This window comes from Metopolophium dirhodum, chromosome 1, assembly GCF_019925205.1.
Source record: "Metopolophium dirhodum isolate CAU chromosome 1, ASM1992520v1, whole genome shotgun sequence".
NCBI classification, from domain to species: domain Eukaryota; kingdom Metazoa; phylum Arthropoda; class Insecta; order Hemiptera; family Aphididae; genus Metopolophium; species Metopolophium dirhodum.
This window is the reverse complement of record NC_083560.1, coordinates 24,180,903-24,196,304: the sequence shown is the minus strand read 5'-3', so window position 1 is coordinate 24,196,304 and position 15,402 is coordinate 24,180,903. Positions and strand designations below refer to the sequence as shown.

The following is a 15,402-nucleotide window of genomic DNA, read 5'->3' as shown; positions in this document are numbered from 1 at the left end:
TTGAATATTGTCATCAATAAAGTGAACACAAAATTGTACAATGTATTTATATGTTATTTTCAAAAATTAATGTGCATAACATGGTATTGCAATGTGGATATTATTAAACATAAATGCAAATAAATAGTTTGATATTATTTATTTTATTATGGAATAGTTTTAACTGTTTTTATATTTTTAGACTTAAAACTATTCATCTATTTGAGTCTTGTTCAACTCATGTGGGAGACACACATTGGTATACAATTAAAGATACAGATAATTATATGACAATGAAACAGTGGCGATCTAAATGTACAGAAGCTTTTAATATTGAATCAGGTACAATACACGGTAAACATAATAACGATAAGAACCACAATAAACTTTTAGGTACCAAACAACCATCAAAGAGTTTACATCCTATTGAGTTGGATCCTATAAATATAGATAACTTATTATTAAGTATGTATATGTGGTATATTAAACGTATATACTGACAATGTTTATTTTTTATTTTAATGACAGTTTTTAGTTTACATTTAATAAGATAATCAAGATATTTCTTAAGAGGCAAAAATTCAAGAAATTTCTGGTTATATGGAACCGTGGCCGTACAGAAAAATAATATCAAATCATTGGTGGTCTAACAAAGGGGGGAGGGGAGGATATATCCCTCATGTTTTTTTTTTTTCAATGTTCAATAATAAAATGGTGCGTGTTATAAAATCAGCTATCGTTAAAAATAATAATTAAATAAAGGGAAGTAGGTACAAACAATATTTTGATATTCTCATTACTTTGCCAAAATATTTTTTAAAGAAAAGTCAATTTAATTGAAGAAATCTCAACTGATGCAATTTCAAACTCATCTTTCAACTTTCATCTGTACTCTTTATCGATTTCTCTTCTTTCAAATAAAATAACTCTGTCAATTAAAATGTATAACTAAACAATGAATTATATTTTTTCTAAATCAACCTTATTATGTAATAATAATAGAGTAAATTTCAGAAAAATTAATATGCTATTGAATATTGTTTTATAGGTACACAAAATGGATCTTGTAGAAACATTTCAGCTGTCCTAACACAAAAAAATGAAAGAATATTAAATAAGGAATGTAAATTTACATTACTATCCAAAAAATGTCGATTTAAACCATCTACAAGGACAACCGGTAAAATAATAAAAATATTGTAATTTTAAATTATATTTTTCTAAATAGTTATGTTTCTTATCAAGTATGCTTGTAAGGCTCCTAATATATTGTTTCAAAGACACATGAAAAATATTGAAAATCCGAATTCACAGTTTTTTTTATAAGCATTTAAAGTTATATTGACAAAAATACATAAAATTCACGAAGATGTGCAAATTAATTTGATTCAGAAATACATAAAAAAATTTCTATTTAAATTTAAGATTTTAAAATGTAATACAAGATTTCTCATATTCTTATATACATATACTTATTAAGTTTACCTACCTTTATCAAAAATAACAAATGTCCTCAAGCAAATCAAATTAAATTTTTATGAGCATTTGATGTCATATTTTTACAAGATTGGATAAACACTCGATTTCTCATGTGTCGATTTTGTTTTCTTGTTCAAAAATGAATAACTGTAAATACATGAAAATTTCACTGAATTTTTATATCTTCATTTTATATACACTATCATATTTTGACTCTATTTGAGCTGTTTACAAACATTGTCAGTTATCCATTTTTTTAGTTTTTTTTTTCTATATTTGTGAATACAATTTTATTTGTTGGGTAAAAAAGCGTGAAAATTTAATAGAATCTTGATATATTGTTACTATAGCAGTTGAAAAATATAAATAAATACATAACATTTAAAGTTCGATTTTGACAAAATTTATCAAAATTTAAAGATTTAATATTTATTTTGTAGTTAAAAATGTATAAAAAGTTCAACTTTTATAGTTAATGATTGAAAATTTAAAACAAGGTTCCACGTAAATAGGTTATGGACAATTTACTTTATTCACAATAATTTCATCAATTATACTTGGTAATATCATATGCTAACTGACCGTGTTCACTGAGATTCGTTTTTCTTATACAACGATATTATACCATTGAATTCAAATTTAACGCCATCCATTACAGTGACCCACTTGTAACTTACGGCACATCAGTGCAACACTCACTTGCCCACCGTTTTTGTTTTTTAATTCTTGGGTTTTGGACAACTCTTAATATTGTCAAGTGGTTGAACAATTTTTTTTTCATGTTAACATTTCTATTTTTTCACTTTAAAAATGTTAGAACGCTTATATGTTGGTATGTTTAAAATTTAAACGGTGTTTAAAAAAAAATACTAGTTAGTTTCTGCGTTGTATTTTATGTAATAAGAATAATTGTATACTGTCATACTGGATCTTTAAATATAATATGTATTTTGTAATAGGTATGCAATGGGGTTTGGAACCTAAAATATACATAACTATTGAAAAATCATAAAATAAACAATCATTGTTTAAATAAATTGTAAAAATAAGGTGTACATGTTAAAAAAAATCTTTCTGTGTAATTTATTATACAAATTTATTATATGTTATAATATATATATACTAAACTATTTTATAAAACTGAAATAAATTGCTAATATTTTCTTTAGGCGATAGTTGTGTACATACATTAAAATCGAACAGACTAAAGAGGAACCGTTTGTGGATATCATTAATTAAAAAAAGTAAACAATTCAATATACCTAAAGTAAAAACCAAACCAAATTCCAAAATTGTAGTTGAGATTTGTTACGCAAAATAGATGATAGATGTTACATGACAGGTATGTATTTGAATACATTTTTATACTCTAAAATCTAAATAAGAATATACCAAGGATTGACCAAATTCAGTTTATGGTTACATGATCCTAACTTGGAGATTCCCAACCATAATTAATACTAGATCATTAGTGACTTATTACAAAAGCATAGAATATAATGTAAAAGTGGGATTCTGCCTGGAGCACAACATACGGAAAACAAACTGCAGAACATTACTAAAGGTCATAAAGGAGAAATTGGGATCATTCAAAATGCTTAGTTTATTTAATATTAATATAATATCCAGTATCTTTTAGTTTATATTAAAGCTATTTGTTTTATAGGATGGTACTAAAGAAATCGGAGTGTCTTCCACTGATCTCTACTCAGTACAAACTCTTGATGACCTTGAGTTTTTTCCTGGTGATTTTGTTACTGAAAAAAATCCTGCAACTGACGTTTATGGTGTTGTAGAATCTGTGGACCATGCAGAACGCACTGCTCATGTACAATGGTTTAAAGTTTATCCTGAATATCCATCATTGTATGAATTAACTTTGTTAATAATTCTTAAAACCATTACTGAATTTAATATAACTGATTTTTAGGCCATATCCTATTAAAAAGACTTATTTTAGTGTATATGACTTAAGTCATCATTCGAATGTCCAATTTAAATCTGGTTATCTCGTTATACATATTAATCCTGATACAAACCCAGATTTAAAGACCTTAACTGCTGGACAAGTATTAAGTGCAGGGCCTGATGGCAAGGTAAGTTTTTATACAATTCATTAAATAATAATATATCTGTGTAAATTGTCAACATTATAATTTGTTTTAATTGTTTAGATCTTAGTGATGTGGGTTAATGGTGAAAAAACCAAATGTTGGCCACAAGAATTATTTGTTGTCAAAGTAAATGGTGTTGGCTTTATTTTTGAAGATTTAGAATATGACTTATCTGAAGATTTGATGTCTATAACCAGTCCTGGATCATCCAAGTAAGTTTAACTTATATTTAGCTAAGTTATAATGACCTAATAAACATTACAATCTAATTGCATTAAAAAATTTAAACACAGAATTTCACTGTAAGTGTCTTATTCAAAATATATATTGTTAATGCTATACTTTTCCAAGTAATTTTTTTTTATTATTATTTATTTAAGCCTCGGCATCTAGAGCCATTGGATATAACAGATTTATAATGTTTACATTATATCTTTAGTTGAATTACATAAATATTAATATACAAGTTATAAATTATATGCTACAGGAGCTTGATTAACTTAGAATTGATTAAAATTGAGATGGTGTTTTGTATGTTGTCTGGCTATAGGCATCTCCTGCTTCCCGTTTTTCTGTCTCAAATTGGAGGCATTCTGTTATGATGTGCTTATTTGTGAGATGTGTGCCGCAGCTGGTACAAATATGGGGGGGGGATCTTCCCTCTTCATCAGATGTTGATGGGTTAACGATGTATGTCCGATTCGCATTGTATTGATTGCAGTATCTATTTTTCTTAAGATGTTCGGTGGCGAGCGTGTTGAGGACACTGGGAAACGGGCCGGAGCGATAGGATCCGGAGACCAGTCTTAGGCCCCTGTTGTGTACGATATCTATCATTTTGAGTGAAGATGCCTAAACGTTTATGAACAGAAAAGAATTGTATTTTAGCTTAGATAAGATGAGTGCTTTGTATATTTGTAATAGGGTGGAATGTTGTCCACAAGAATTTGCTATCAAACTAAATGGCGATGGCTTCAGTTTTCAAGATGTAGAATATGACTTATTTGCAGATTGGATGTTTATAACCGGTCCTGGATCATCTAAGTAAGTTAAACTTATATTTTGCTAAGTTATAATGACCTAAATAACCATGAAAACATTACAATCTTATTGCATAAAATAATTTAAACACAGAATTTAATTTAAGTGTCTTATTCAAAATATATATTCTTAATGCTATATTTTTCCAAGTAATTGTTTTAATATTTTATTTGTATATGTTATATAGTAAAAGCTGTGAACAACTACACGATGAGCGGAAATATGCAAGACTATTAGTCCAATTACTAGAGCAATCTGCTACGAGTATAAAATTATTTCTAGATGCTGTTAAAACAAAATTGTGACATGGATAAAGTTCTTAAATTAAAAAAAGCTTTGGAACAATATAGGTAATTTGTCGATTAAATTAAAATGATTTTGAGTTTATTTTAAGTATAAAAATGGTATACTGATACATAGGTTAGGATTTAACCTTAGTTCATTGTGGCCAACTTCAGAATGTAAAGAAAAAGAAAAAGAAATAGAAACATGTTACAAGGATCTCATGGATAATATCTCAAAATTAATAAACAAAATAATCTCAAAAATAGGTATTATATTTTATTGTTTTTAATTTCATAGATCATATGGTATTATAGTCCATGCCAAACGGACTGGCGGTAATGACTCTGCCCCCATCCGACATTTGCAATCAAAAGGGTATATATTTAGGGTATTTTTCACACACAAAAACTGCATTCCTATGGGTGTGTATAGCGCGCCAAATAAATTTGTAATACCAGCTGTAGAACGCCTCGCGTTGGATAGTGTCACCAACCGCTAGTTTGTTTAGCGTGGACTCTATATAGATGCAGCCATAATTATAAGAACATAACTAGATTAATAGCACTATTACTGTACATGTGTGCACAAGTAATTTTGTCATAGAATAAATTTATTTCAAAGTTATTAATGGATAGTTTCCGTATTGTATATACCTAACTGTTCTGTAATGATAAGTCAGATGGTTAAAAGTTGCATATTTACATAACATGATCAATAATGTCTCCGTTCTTGATAATGATCTATGTTAAGTTTATTTTATAATCAAATGTATATTTTTACAGATATTAAAGAGAGAGAAGAAAGATAATTAGTTGAAGAAGAAGAACTGCCATATGAGATTTTAATTAAAGTAAATAATTGAAATAGCATTTAAGTTCATACTATTTAGTATATTATATTGCATTGATTTATGCCGAGTTTAATGAAAAATCACTAAACATTTAATAGTCCATGAATAGTCTAGCTATTCTTAAATACGATTTAGTGGTCTATAGTTGGTCCATTGAATTTCATTAAAGCATTAAATTAAACAATTTTTCAAGCAACCCAGCACTAATTACTTATTTATTTTTAGGACAGTGTAACTAAATTAAAACAGTTTGTGTCAGATTTCATAAAGAAAGTTAATCTTGTTTTCAATGAATCATATCGTTCTAAGTATGGAATAATAACAGATTGTGATACAAAAGATGAAAGCGATGACTTTAGTCGAGAAATAATGGATGTTACTGAGCCAGCATCTGTAATTCCAGTAATTAAACCACATCCTGCTGAATTTCGATTTATTACATTGGATACAGATCCAGTATACAAAGTAACCAAACCAGAATATAACCAAAGTATAACCAAACCCGAAGAAGCTGGAGGTTTGTACAGACTATAAATCCCTACATTTTTATGTACTACATATAAATTAAAATTAAAAATTAAAATCTTAAAACATTTTTTTTTTATTTTTCAATTTACATTACGCCATAATTTGTATGTTAAATTTTATAAATCGATTCGCTGTTGGATACATAAACGCAATTATAAGTCACACCCGCATGTGTTGTCTCCGTCTTACAAATGTACAACATAGCAAAAACTGTTTTGCGCTGGACAACTTTTCTCGCTCCATATCTATTGTAGAACTATCAGATTTTCACAACACGTAGAGAAGAACTTTATCTGTGCTACAGCATGCTTTTTTTTTTATAGCACTATCCAATTTGGTGTCTTATTAAGCATGTTTCACCCGGTAATGTATTATACCTGCGCGTTTCAGTTTATATGCGCCACCCCAATGATGTTGCGTTTCCCATTTAGTGGCGCTTATTAACTTAACCAATTTTACCGAAAGTTGTGCATTTCGTACTCACAAATACGACGCGCGTCTAAATATTTTGAACATTTCATTGTATATAGAAAATTATAAAAATATAAGCAATAGCTGTAAGTTTTAGTCCCTACAGTTGATATTATTTTAAGTAGAATAAAATAGCCTTAAATGTAGGTTTGTATAGCAGAAACAATTCATGCGTGTTTGATGTCTTATTAAGCATGTTTCACACGGTCATGTATTATACCTGCGCTTTTCAGTTTATTTGCGCCACCCCAATACTGTTGCGTTTCCCATTTAGTGGCGCTTATTAACTCAACCAATGTTTACCAAAAGTTGTGCATTTCGTACTCACAAATACGACGCGCGTCTACGTGGAAAGGGTCATAGGCATTTTATTAAAGTTTATATATTAAAATCTGAAGTCAAAAAAATGAAATGATTTTTAATTTTATCTATTCTCTTTTACAGTTTTTGATGTGGTAGTAACACTTATGGATAATTCACACAAATACATCAATGATCAAGATAATTTAAATCCATCGTTACCAAAAGTTATTGCCAAGGACATCCAAATACTTCAAAAAAGTTTAACGGCAGGAATTTGGGTGAAAACTTTTGAAAATCGTGTGGTAATTAATAATTTATTAGTTTTATGAATATAAAATTAAATTAGTTTATTAATTTAGCAATAGTAAAGTATTATTATTATTTGAATAATAGTTAGAATAAGTTGACAAAATAATAAATATTTCTCTATTTGTATCTTAATTATTTATTATTTTTGGATTTGTTTTCTATAATGATTAGAGGACCAGAAAAAAGCCATATGCTGGTGGTTTGTTTCTATTTGATGTCAAAATTCCACTCACATATCCAATCCAACCTCCACTCTGTCATTATTATAGTTATTGTGTAGACCGGTTGAATCCAAATCTATACGAAGATGGAAAAGTATGCCTTAGTCTTTTGGGTACTTGGTCTGGTCAAGGAGTTGAACTTTGGTCACCTAATGATTCAAATTTATTACAGCATCTATTATCAATACAAGGTGGTGAAAATGTATTTTTATACTTACTCTAATATTAAAATTTTATAATTATTGTTTCAGGACTGATATTGGTGAGTGAATCATATTATAATGAACCTGAATTTGATTCATTGAGGTCAAAACCTTGCAAAAGAAAACTCTCGTGTTTACAACGAAATGGCTCTGATCAAAGTAGTGTAGTCAATGACAAATATGTCAAACATGAACAATTCGTAAGTTAAAACCAAACAGAATTGTTAACCGTACTCAAAGGGTTAGATTAAAATTGACTAAGCTGGCTACGCTGCAATAAATTAATTTTATTGCACATAGTTTTTTTGATTGGAGATTTCCCTTTATTCGCTGTTAATAAGAAGAAATTGAATACTCATTGACAGAATTTCAGTGATGTTTAGTGCTGTTGTGTATACTTGTATACGTTGTGTATATTTTGTGCACATCTGCAAGCCAGGTTGACTTTCATTCAAGCAATTTCGTATGGATGCACAAATGTTTGATCTGCATAACTCTTGTAAACTCAATGGTTCACCAGTAGCTGAAAAATATACATATTATTAAAATTTATTTATTTTCAGTTTACAATGTATTAACATACAAAACTTTGAAACTTTTATACTACTACATTAATTTTTCTGCCACAATAAGATCTGGTATCGATACTTAAATGACTCGAATTGTTTTCCACAAGTGTTAATCTTTCCTCGATACTTTTACAAGGATCCTTTTGAATAGCATAACTAATACACCACCAATCTAAGTGTATTTAATTTTATCATTAAAGATTATCTTTTCAATGAAACAGTACTTTAATGAGAGCCTTCATAAATGAAGTTGGTGATGGTAAGGGGTGATGTAACCTTCACCTGGATATGCCATTGTAGTGCACGACTTGCGGATGAGGTCTGGACACGCCTATGATAATCACAATACATGATATATTATTATTTATTATTATACCTAATAATATGTTATATAGGTTATGACGTATTAGGGTATGTTTTTGTCAAAAATTAGTTAAACCTTTTATATGACTAATAGAAAAATAAATTATTATACCCTATGCTACAAGGGATTGCACTCTGGGGGCACATTCAATTTGTCAAACTTTGTTAATCCAACCCCTCAAGAAAACCAGTCAGTTTTCTTTATGTTAAAGTATATCGGACAAAATCATATTCTCAGATACATAAACTGGTCAAGAGATGGTGTTGGCAATTTAGCTTCGAGACAGCAAAGTTCCATAATTTATATGCAGAAGCGAATTGCATTGTTTCGTAGTACGGAGTAGTAGAATATAATATCAATATACAGATTTAACAAAATACTGACGGATACAATATATTATAATTGAATTCAAACTTATAACATGCATTACACTGTTAAAGAAATAAAGAAGACTCTACAGCTACTATTAAACAGAAGAACAACTTTCCAGGTTTTTATAATTTATTATAATATTATAAGTTATTTTATAAAATGGATTTTGTAAAGTAAATAATAAATACTATTATCTTCAAGAGACTTATAAGTTATAAGTTATAACCTATTTTTTAGACATTTGATCAGACCTTTTTCACCGGATTTTAATTATTTATGAGTACTTATTCATGGCTGGATGTGGTTAAAGCTATTAAAAAAAGTGACTGAATTTATTCATAAAAGTGACCAAAAAATGTCTTACATAAATTTGTTTCATTACAATTTACTGTTATTAAACATTTGTCTTTGAATCCCTACATATAATTTAATTGATTCTAACTTACTTATTTTTGTAGACTTTACAGCAAAAAATAATTACAATTAACACAAATATAAAAACAAATAATTAAATCATATCATTTATTTAAATTAATAATGTCTATAACATAGAATAATACTCAAGATCATTGTTTAGGAACTGTCTTTATTTTGATTGACATAATAATAATTATAATACTAATTTTTTTTTAAACAAAATAAAATCAGAAAAAAAATAAAAAATTACAAACATATTTATTTTTGTATTAGTACAAGGTTATTTAAATTTTGGTAAACTTTCTAAATAAGTGACTTAAAGTGACTCAATTTTAAAAGGTTGACTTTTAGTTTAAAAAGTGACTTACTTCCAGCCCCGCTTATTTAATTAATATGAATTAGGTATCATATTATACCTTTAATGTATACTGGTTCATAAAATTCAAAATAATCAATTGCTGCAGAATTTTGTTTAAATACTTCCAACTTTTGATATGCAATATCTATCAAAGAACTATGAATTTTCATTGTATGATTAACTCCTATAAAAAATATGGAAAAATGTTTACAGTCAATTTAAACTTTAAAGAGTATTATTGGATTTGGAGTACAATGAATAAATATTGAGATAAAGCTTACCCAATAAAAGGCCGGCTAGAGTACTAAATACCCTCTATTCCAGAACCAATGTTTAAAACCTTATGACACTTGTGGAGATCCAAACATTCTAAAACAGTAGCATAATAACGTGGTGAACACAAATGAACATCTCTCAATTGCCAATACAGGCTTTTACTTTATTACCATTGGTATAATACAATCCTCGGTTGACAGTTCTAAACACTTTTTCCACGTTAATTGAGTGTATATACTCTCTCTTAATTAATGCATTAATAAGCTTACCATTGCTGTTGCAGGTGCGATTTTTACTTTCAAATTATCTCATTTTTATTGATTGTTAAGACCCAATAGAATGTATTGTAATCAACTGGAAACCAAAAAACAAATACATATTAACACTAAGAAGTGAAATGACAAAATCGATTGATATCAAAATTGTGCAAAATAAAGGAAATTATTATTTATTATTTTCAATTTAGTTAAGTATTACAAGTCAATACAAATAAATTTGATGTATTAAAGCATAATAAATAATTAACATAGGTAGGTACTATTATTATACATTTGTTATACTGTGCTTCAGTGTCGACTTGGCACAAGAAAGGCCCATGGATCAGTTTTTTTAGGGGGCCCCATAATGAAATACAAAATTTACTTGACATTTTGGTGAAAAAATGCTCACCAAATTTTATTCTTCAAAAACATCTATTCAAATTCTGATTTTTAGAATTTTTAAGTATACCTAAAGACCATATTTTATTAAAATTCCTGAAATTTTTAGTACTACTATAAAAGAGTGTCCTGTAGTTGTACAGACTTCTATTTTTCAAATGAAAATTTCTTTTTTTACTGCAAATTAATTAGCAATATTAGTAATTTGTTCTTGTAAATGTATCTAAACGAAAATTCTAATAAGTAGCTGCTGAATTATTAAAATGTTTATACTAATGAAAATAAATTAATACTTTACTTAAAGTATACCTACCCACTTAATAATTATTACAAATAATTTATCTTAATAAATCAATGGTAATTAGTATTAAGTACCAAGTTATATAACTGAAAAACTACTGGTAAAAATTCTAAAAATCAGAATTCAAATATAATAAAATGTACTATTGAAGTAAAAAAATAGGATGAGCATACTTAAAAAATAACTGTGTATAATTTTAACGCTAGACAAGAGGAATCATTCGTTTAATAATAAACTATGACATTTTTTAAATATTTGTAACTGCAAAATAATAAATAATTATTATTAACTTCACAGACCAAATTACAAAAACTAAAAATATATATATATATATTTATATTACCTACAGAATTTTAACTTTGAAGACAAATCCATAAGCTATAATTATCATGATCACTGAATCCAACAGCGAAAGCAGGGTTTGGTGAGCGGGCCCTCGTGCCCTCGTCTGAGCCCATTGTTTTTAAAAAGAGATATAAAACCTAACATAACTTCCAGTAGCTCAATTAATCTAAAAACACCTGCTCCTACTTATTACTTGACATTTAACGCCATGATTAAAATAATAATAATAATAATAATAATAGTAATAATTTTATATGTGGTTACCGTATACCACGTAACAGGCCGATACTCGCGGTATACAAGTCCTTAAGGTTATGTCAGATTTTCGAACTTATTTTACGCCTCTCCGTCATCAGACGTGGACCAATGAGAAGGAGACAAGTGATTGGTGGCCGAACAATAACAACAGCCCACACGTCTGTATAACTGTTTATAGATATGAAACGAAGACACCAGGTTTTCCGGTGTTTCGTTTCTCTTTCTTGTTTGTATTGCGTTAGTGTTCAGTTATTCCTATTTCTTATCACAACTTCGGTCAGACTACTTGCACTTCGCCATTGTCATCAACGACGCGATTTCGATTACAGTTCGATACACAGTTTAACTTTTATTTTATTAAACCCCCTCGTCGTAATTCAATTCGATTTGCTGGCATAGTTTTGGTAAATATATTTTATTTGCTGTTAAATATCTCTCGGTATTCTTCGAATAACGAAATTAACTTTGATAATATTATATTATTGTGAATAGCGGATAGAAACAATAACTGACTGTTTTTTTTTTACAGACATCCAAACCTGGACATGGACCACCGAAAGGCCATTTGTGCTTTTTGGGCACTGTTTTTCTTAGTCAGCCCTATCGCGTCTAAGGAAGGATCAAAATCCAAAGATGAACTCGGTACTGTTATTGGAATTGATTTAGGCACAACGTATTCATGGTAATTATACCTCATTAATTTGTTTACTTATGTTAAATAAAATTAATCTATTTATTTTAATACCATTTTGATTTATCTGCAATCCTATTACTGTTCACATTTTATTGTTTGATATTACTTGAAATAAACATTTCTATAACTTTGCTATCAAACCAAATGCTAGATTAATAAATAAATAAATATTTAATTAATAGGGATTATTATTTAGTTATTACTAGTAATTAATCGTTTTATGCCATCTATAATAAATAAATTCTATTTTTGAATATGTGTCTAACTTTGATTTAAACTTCATTTTGAACATTTAACTTGAAATAAATATGTGACATCAAAAATATTGTACAGGTGGCCTTTTCAAGATTTTTATGTTCTCAATTTTAAATTTTCATTTAATATATATTGGCTAGGTATATGGTAATGATTTACATTTAGAATAAAATATTTTTCTCAATTAACCTAATAATTACTTATAGTAAGGTATTTTTTACAATTGAATATTAATATGTTGTATCTGCCAAGTAAATATTTTATTTATTCTTGGTGTTATTTAAATGTACAAGTATTGTTGAATTCTTAAATGTATATAGGTACTTCTTGTTAGTATTTATATGTTAATATATATTTATTTATAACTATATTTTTGTCTTAAAAATTTGGAAAATTGAACTCTGTTTAAACTCTGGCATTCATTTTTATTTATAATAATGATGTTCTTTAAATAAATAATTAAATCATTTTTCACAATTTGAACAGTGCTAATGTGTTAATTAATTAATTTTTAGTGTTGGAGTGTATAAAAATGGGCGAGTAGAAATCATAGCTAATGACCAAGGTAACAGAATTACTCCATCATATGTTGCATTCACCAAAGAAGGAGAACGTCTTATTGGTGACGCAGCTAAAAATCAGCTTACTACAAATCCTGAAAATACAGTATTTGATGCTAAACGATTAATTGGTCGTGATTGGTCTGATGTCAATGTCCAACATGACATTAAATTCTTCCCATTCAAGGTAATTGTTTACATTTTTATTAATTTACTATAACTTGTATTCATATTTTGTGTTGTTTTTTAGGTGGTTGAAAGAAATACTAAGCCTAACATTGAAGTTGAAACTATTGAAGGTACATCTAAAGTGTTTGCACCTGAAGAAATTTCTGCTATGGTATTATCAAAGATGAAAGAAACTGCAGAAGCCTACTTGGGAAAAACGGTAACACATGCAGTCGTCACTGTACCTGCTTATTTCAATGATGGTCAACGTCAAGCTACAAAAGATGCAGGAGCTATTGCTGGTCTTACAGTCATGAGAATTATAAATGAGCCAACAGCGGCAGCTATAGCATACGGTTTAGATAAAAGGGAAGGAGAAAAAAATGTTCTTGTATTCGATTTGGGCGGTGGTACCTTTGATGTATCATTGTTGACAATTGATAATGGTGTCTTTGAAGTAGTGTCTACAAATGGAGATACTCATTTGGGTGGAGAAGATTTTGATCAAAGAGTAATGGATCATTTCATTAAGTTGTATAAGAAGAAGAAGGGTAAGGACATTATAAAAGATAACCGAGCTGTTCAAAAGTTGAGACGTGAAGTCGAAAAGGCCAAGCGTGGTCTTTCTGCCAGTCATCAAGTGCGAATTGAAATTGAAAGTTTCTTCGAAGGAGATGATTTCTCTGAGACTCTTACTCGTGCCAAATTTGAAGAACTTAACATTGATTTGTTTAGATCTACCATTAAACCTGTTCAAAAAGTCATGGCGGATGCTGATATGAATAAAAAAGATATTGATGAGATTGTGTTGGTGGGTGGTAGTACTAGAATCCCTAAAGTACAACAGCTGGTTAAAGAATATTTCAATGGAAAGGAACCATCACGTGGTATTAATCCAGATGAAGCTGTAGCTTACGGTGCTGCTGTTCAAGCTGGTGTTTTGTCGGGTGAACAAGATACAGATGCAATCATTCTTTTGGATGTAAATCCTTTAACTATGGGTATTGAAACAGTTGGCGGAGTTATGACTAAATTGATTTTACGTAACACAGTTATACCGACGAAGAAAAGTCAAATTTTCTCTACTGCTGCTGACAATCAAAACACTGTAACTATTCAAGTATTTTAAGGTGAACGACCAATGACCAAGGATAATCATCTTCTTGGAAAATTTGATCTTACTGGAATACCACCAGCACCCAGAGGAGTTCCACAAATTGAAGTTACATTTGAAATCGATGCTAATGGTATTCTGAAAGTTAGTGCGGAAGACAAAGGAACTGGTAACCGAGAAAAGATTGTCATTGCCAATGAACAAAATAGGTTAACTCCAGATGACATAGAACGTATGATCAAGGAAGCTGAGAAGTTTGCTGATGATGACAAGAAATTGAAAGAACGTGTAGAATCTAGAAATGATCTAGAATCGTATGCATACTCGTTAAAGTATCAAATTAGTGATAAAAAAAAATTGGGTGGCAAGGTAAACATCATTTTTTTTTGATCTTTTAAATTTTTCTCATGTATAATATGTTCTGTGTTTAGTTGTCAGATTCTGAAAAAACGAAAATGGAAGAAATTATTGATGCTAAGATGAAATGGTTGGATGAAAATCAAGATGCTGACCCTGAACAATACAAAACACAAAAAAGCGAATTGGAGAGTGTTGTTAACCCAATCATATCAAAATTATATGCTAGTACTGGTGGTGTTCCTCCTGCACCTGCTGGAGATGCTGAAAAGGATGAACTTTAAAAATAGAATAATTTATAAATTTTTTTATTGTACATAAGACTGCAAAAGTTTTACTTCCTTTTAGATTATGTATGTTAAGCAGTTAGGTTAACAATTAGCTAATATATTTTTTTCTTTGTATGTAATTCATCATTTTATAAATGGTTCGAGTTATTTGGTTTTTTGTACAACAAACATTTAAAATCCATTTGATAACACCGTTAATTAAGCTGAATTAATTTTATTTTTTAAATTCTGGCGGCAATGTGCACAAATTATATTAACTATA

At 28.8% G+C, this 15,402-nt stretch overlaps 1 protein-coding gene and 1 pseudogene across 1 annotated transcript; both read left to right on the top strand.

Annotated features, from left to right (window-relative positions):
- Positions 1-1,083: 1,083 nt before the first annotated feature.
- Positions 1,084-15,402, top strand: LOC132933482 (endoplasmic reticulum chaperone BiP-like; annotated as a pseudogene).
- Positions 3,710-9,172, top strand: LOC132933483 (uncharacterized). Its single transcript, XM_060999752.1, has 10 exons — positions 3,710-3,784; positions 4,497-4,616; positions 4,801-4,963; positions 5,034-5,164; positions 5,681-5,748; positions 5,974-6,265; positions 7,192-7,352; positions 7,531-7,771; positions 7,832-7,983; positions 8,954-9,172. Exons 6-10 carry the CDS (start codon positions 6,118-6,120, stop codon positions 9,047-9,049), a joined length of 798 nt encoding a protein of 265 aa, XP_060855735.1. The 5' UTR covers positions 3,710-3,784; positions 4,497-4,616; positions 4,801-4,963; positions 5,034-5,164; positions 5,681-5,748; positions 5,974-6,117; the 3' UTR covers positions 9,050-9,172.

What these genes read in the sequence shown, in the direction of transcription:
- LOC132933483 (XM_060999752.1), top strand. Translation starts at nt 6,118, where the DNA reads ATGGATGTTACTGAGCCAGCATCTGTAATTCCAGTAATTAAACCACAT. An exon ending in CAAACCCGAAGAAGCTGGAG is followed by an intron (nt 6,266 to 7,191) that starts GTTTGTACAGAC and finishes TCTCTTTTACAG; the next exon opens with TTTTTGATGTGGTAGTAACA. An exon ending in AAACTTTTGAAAATCGTGTG is followed by an intron (nt 7,353 to 7,530) that starts GTAATTAATAAT and finishes TATAATGATTAG; the next exon opens with AGGACCAGAAAAAAGCCATA.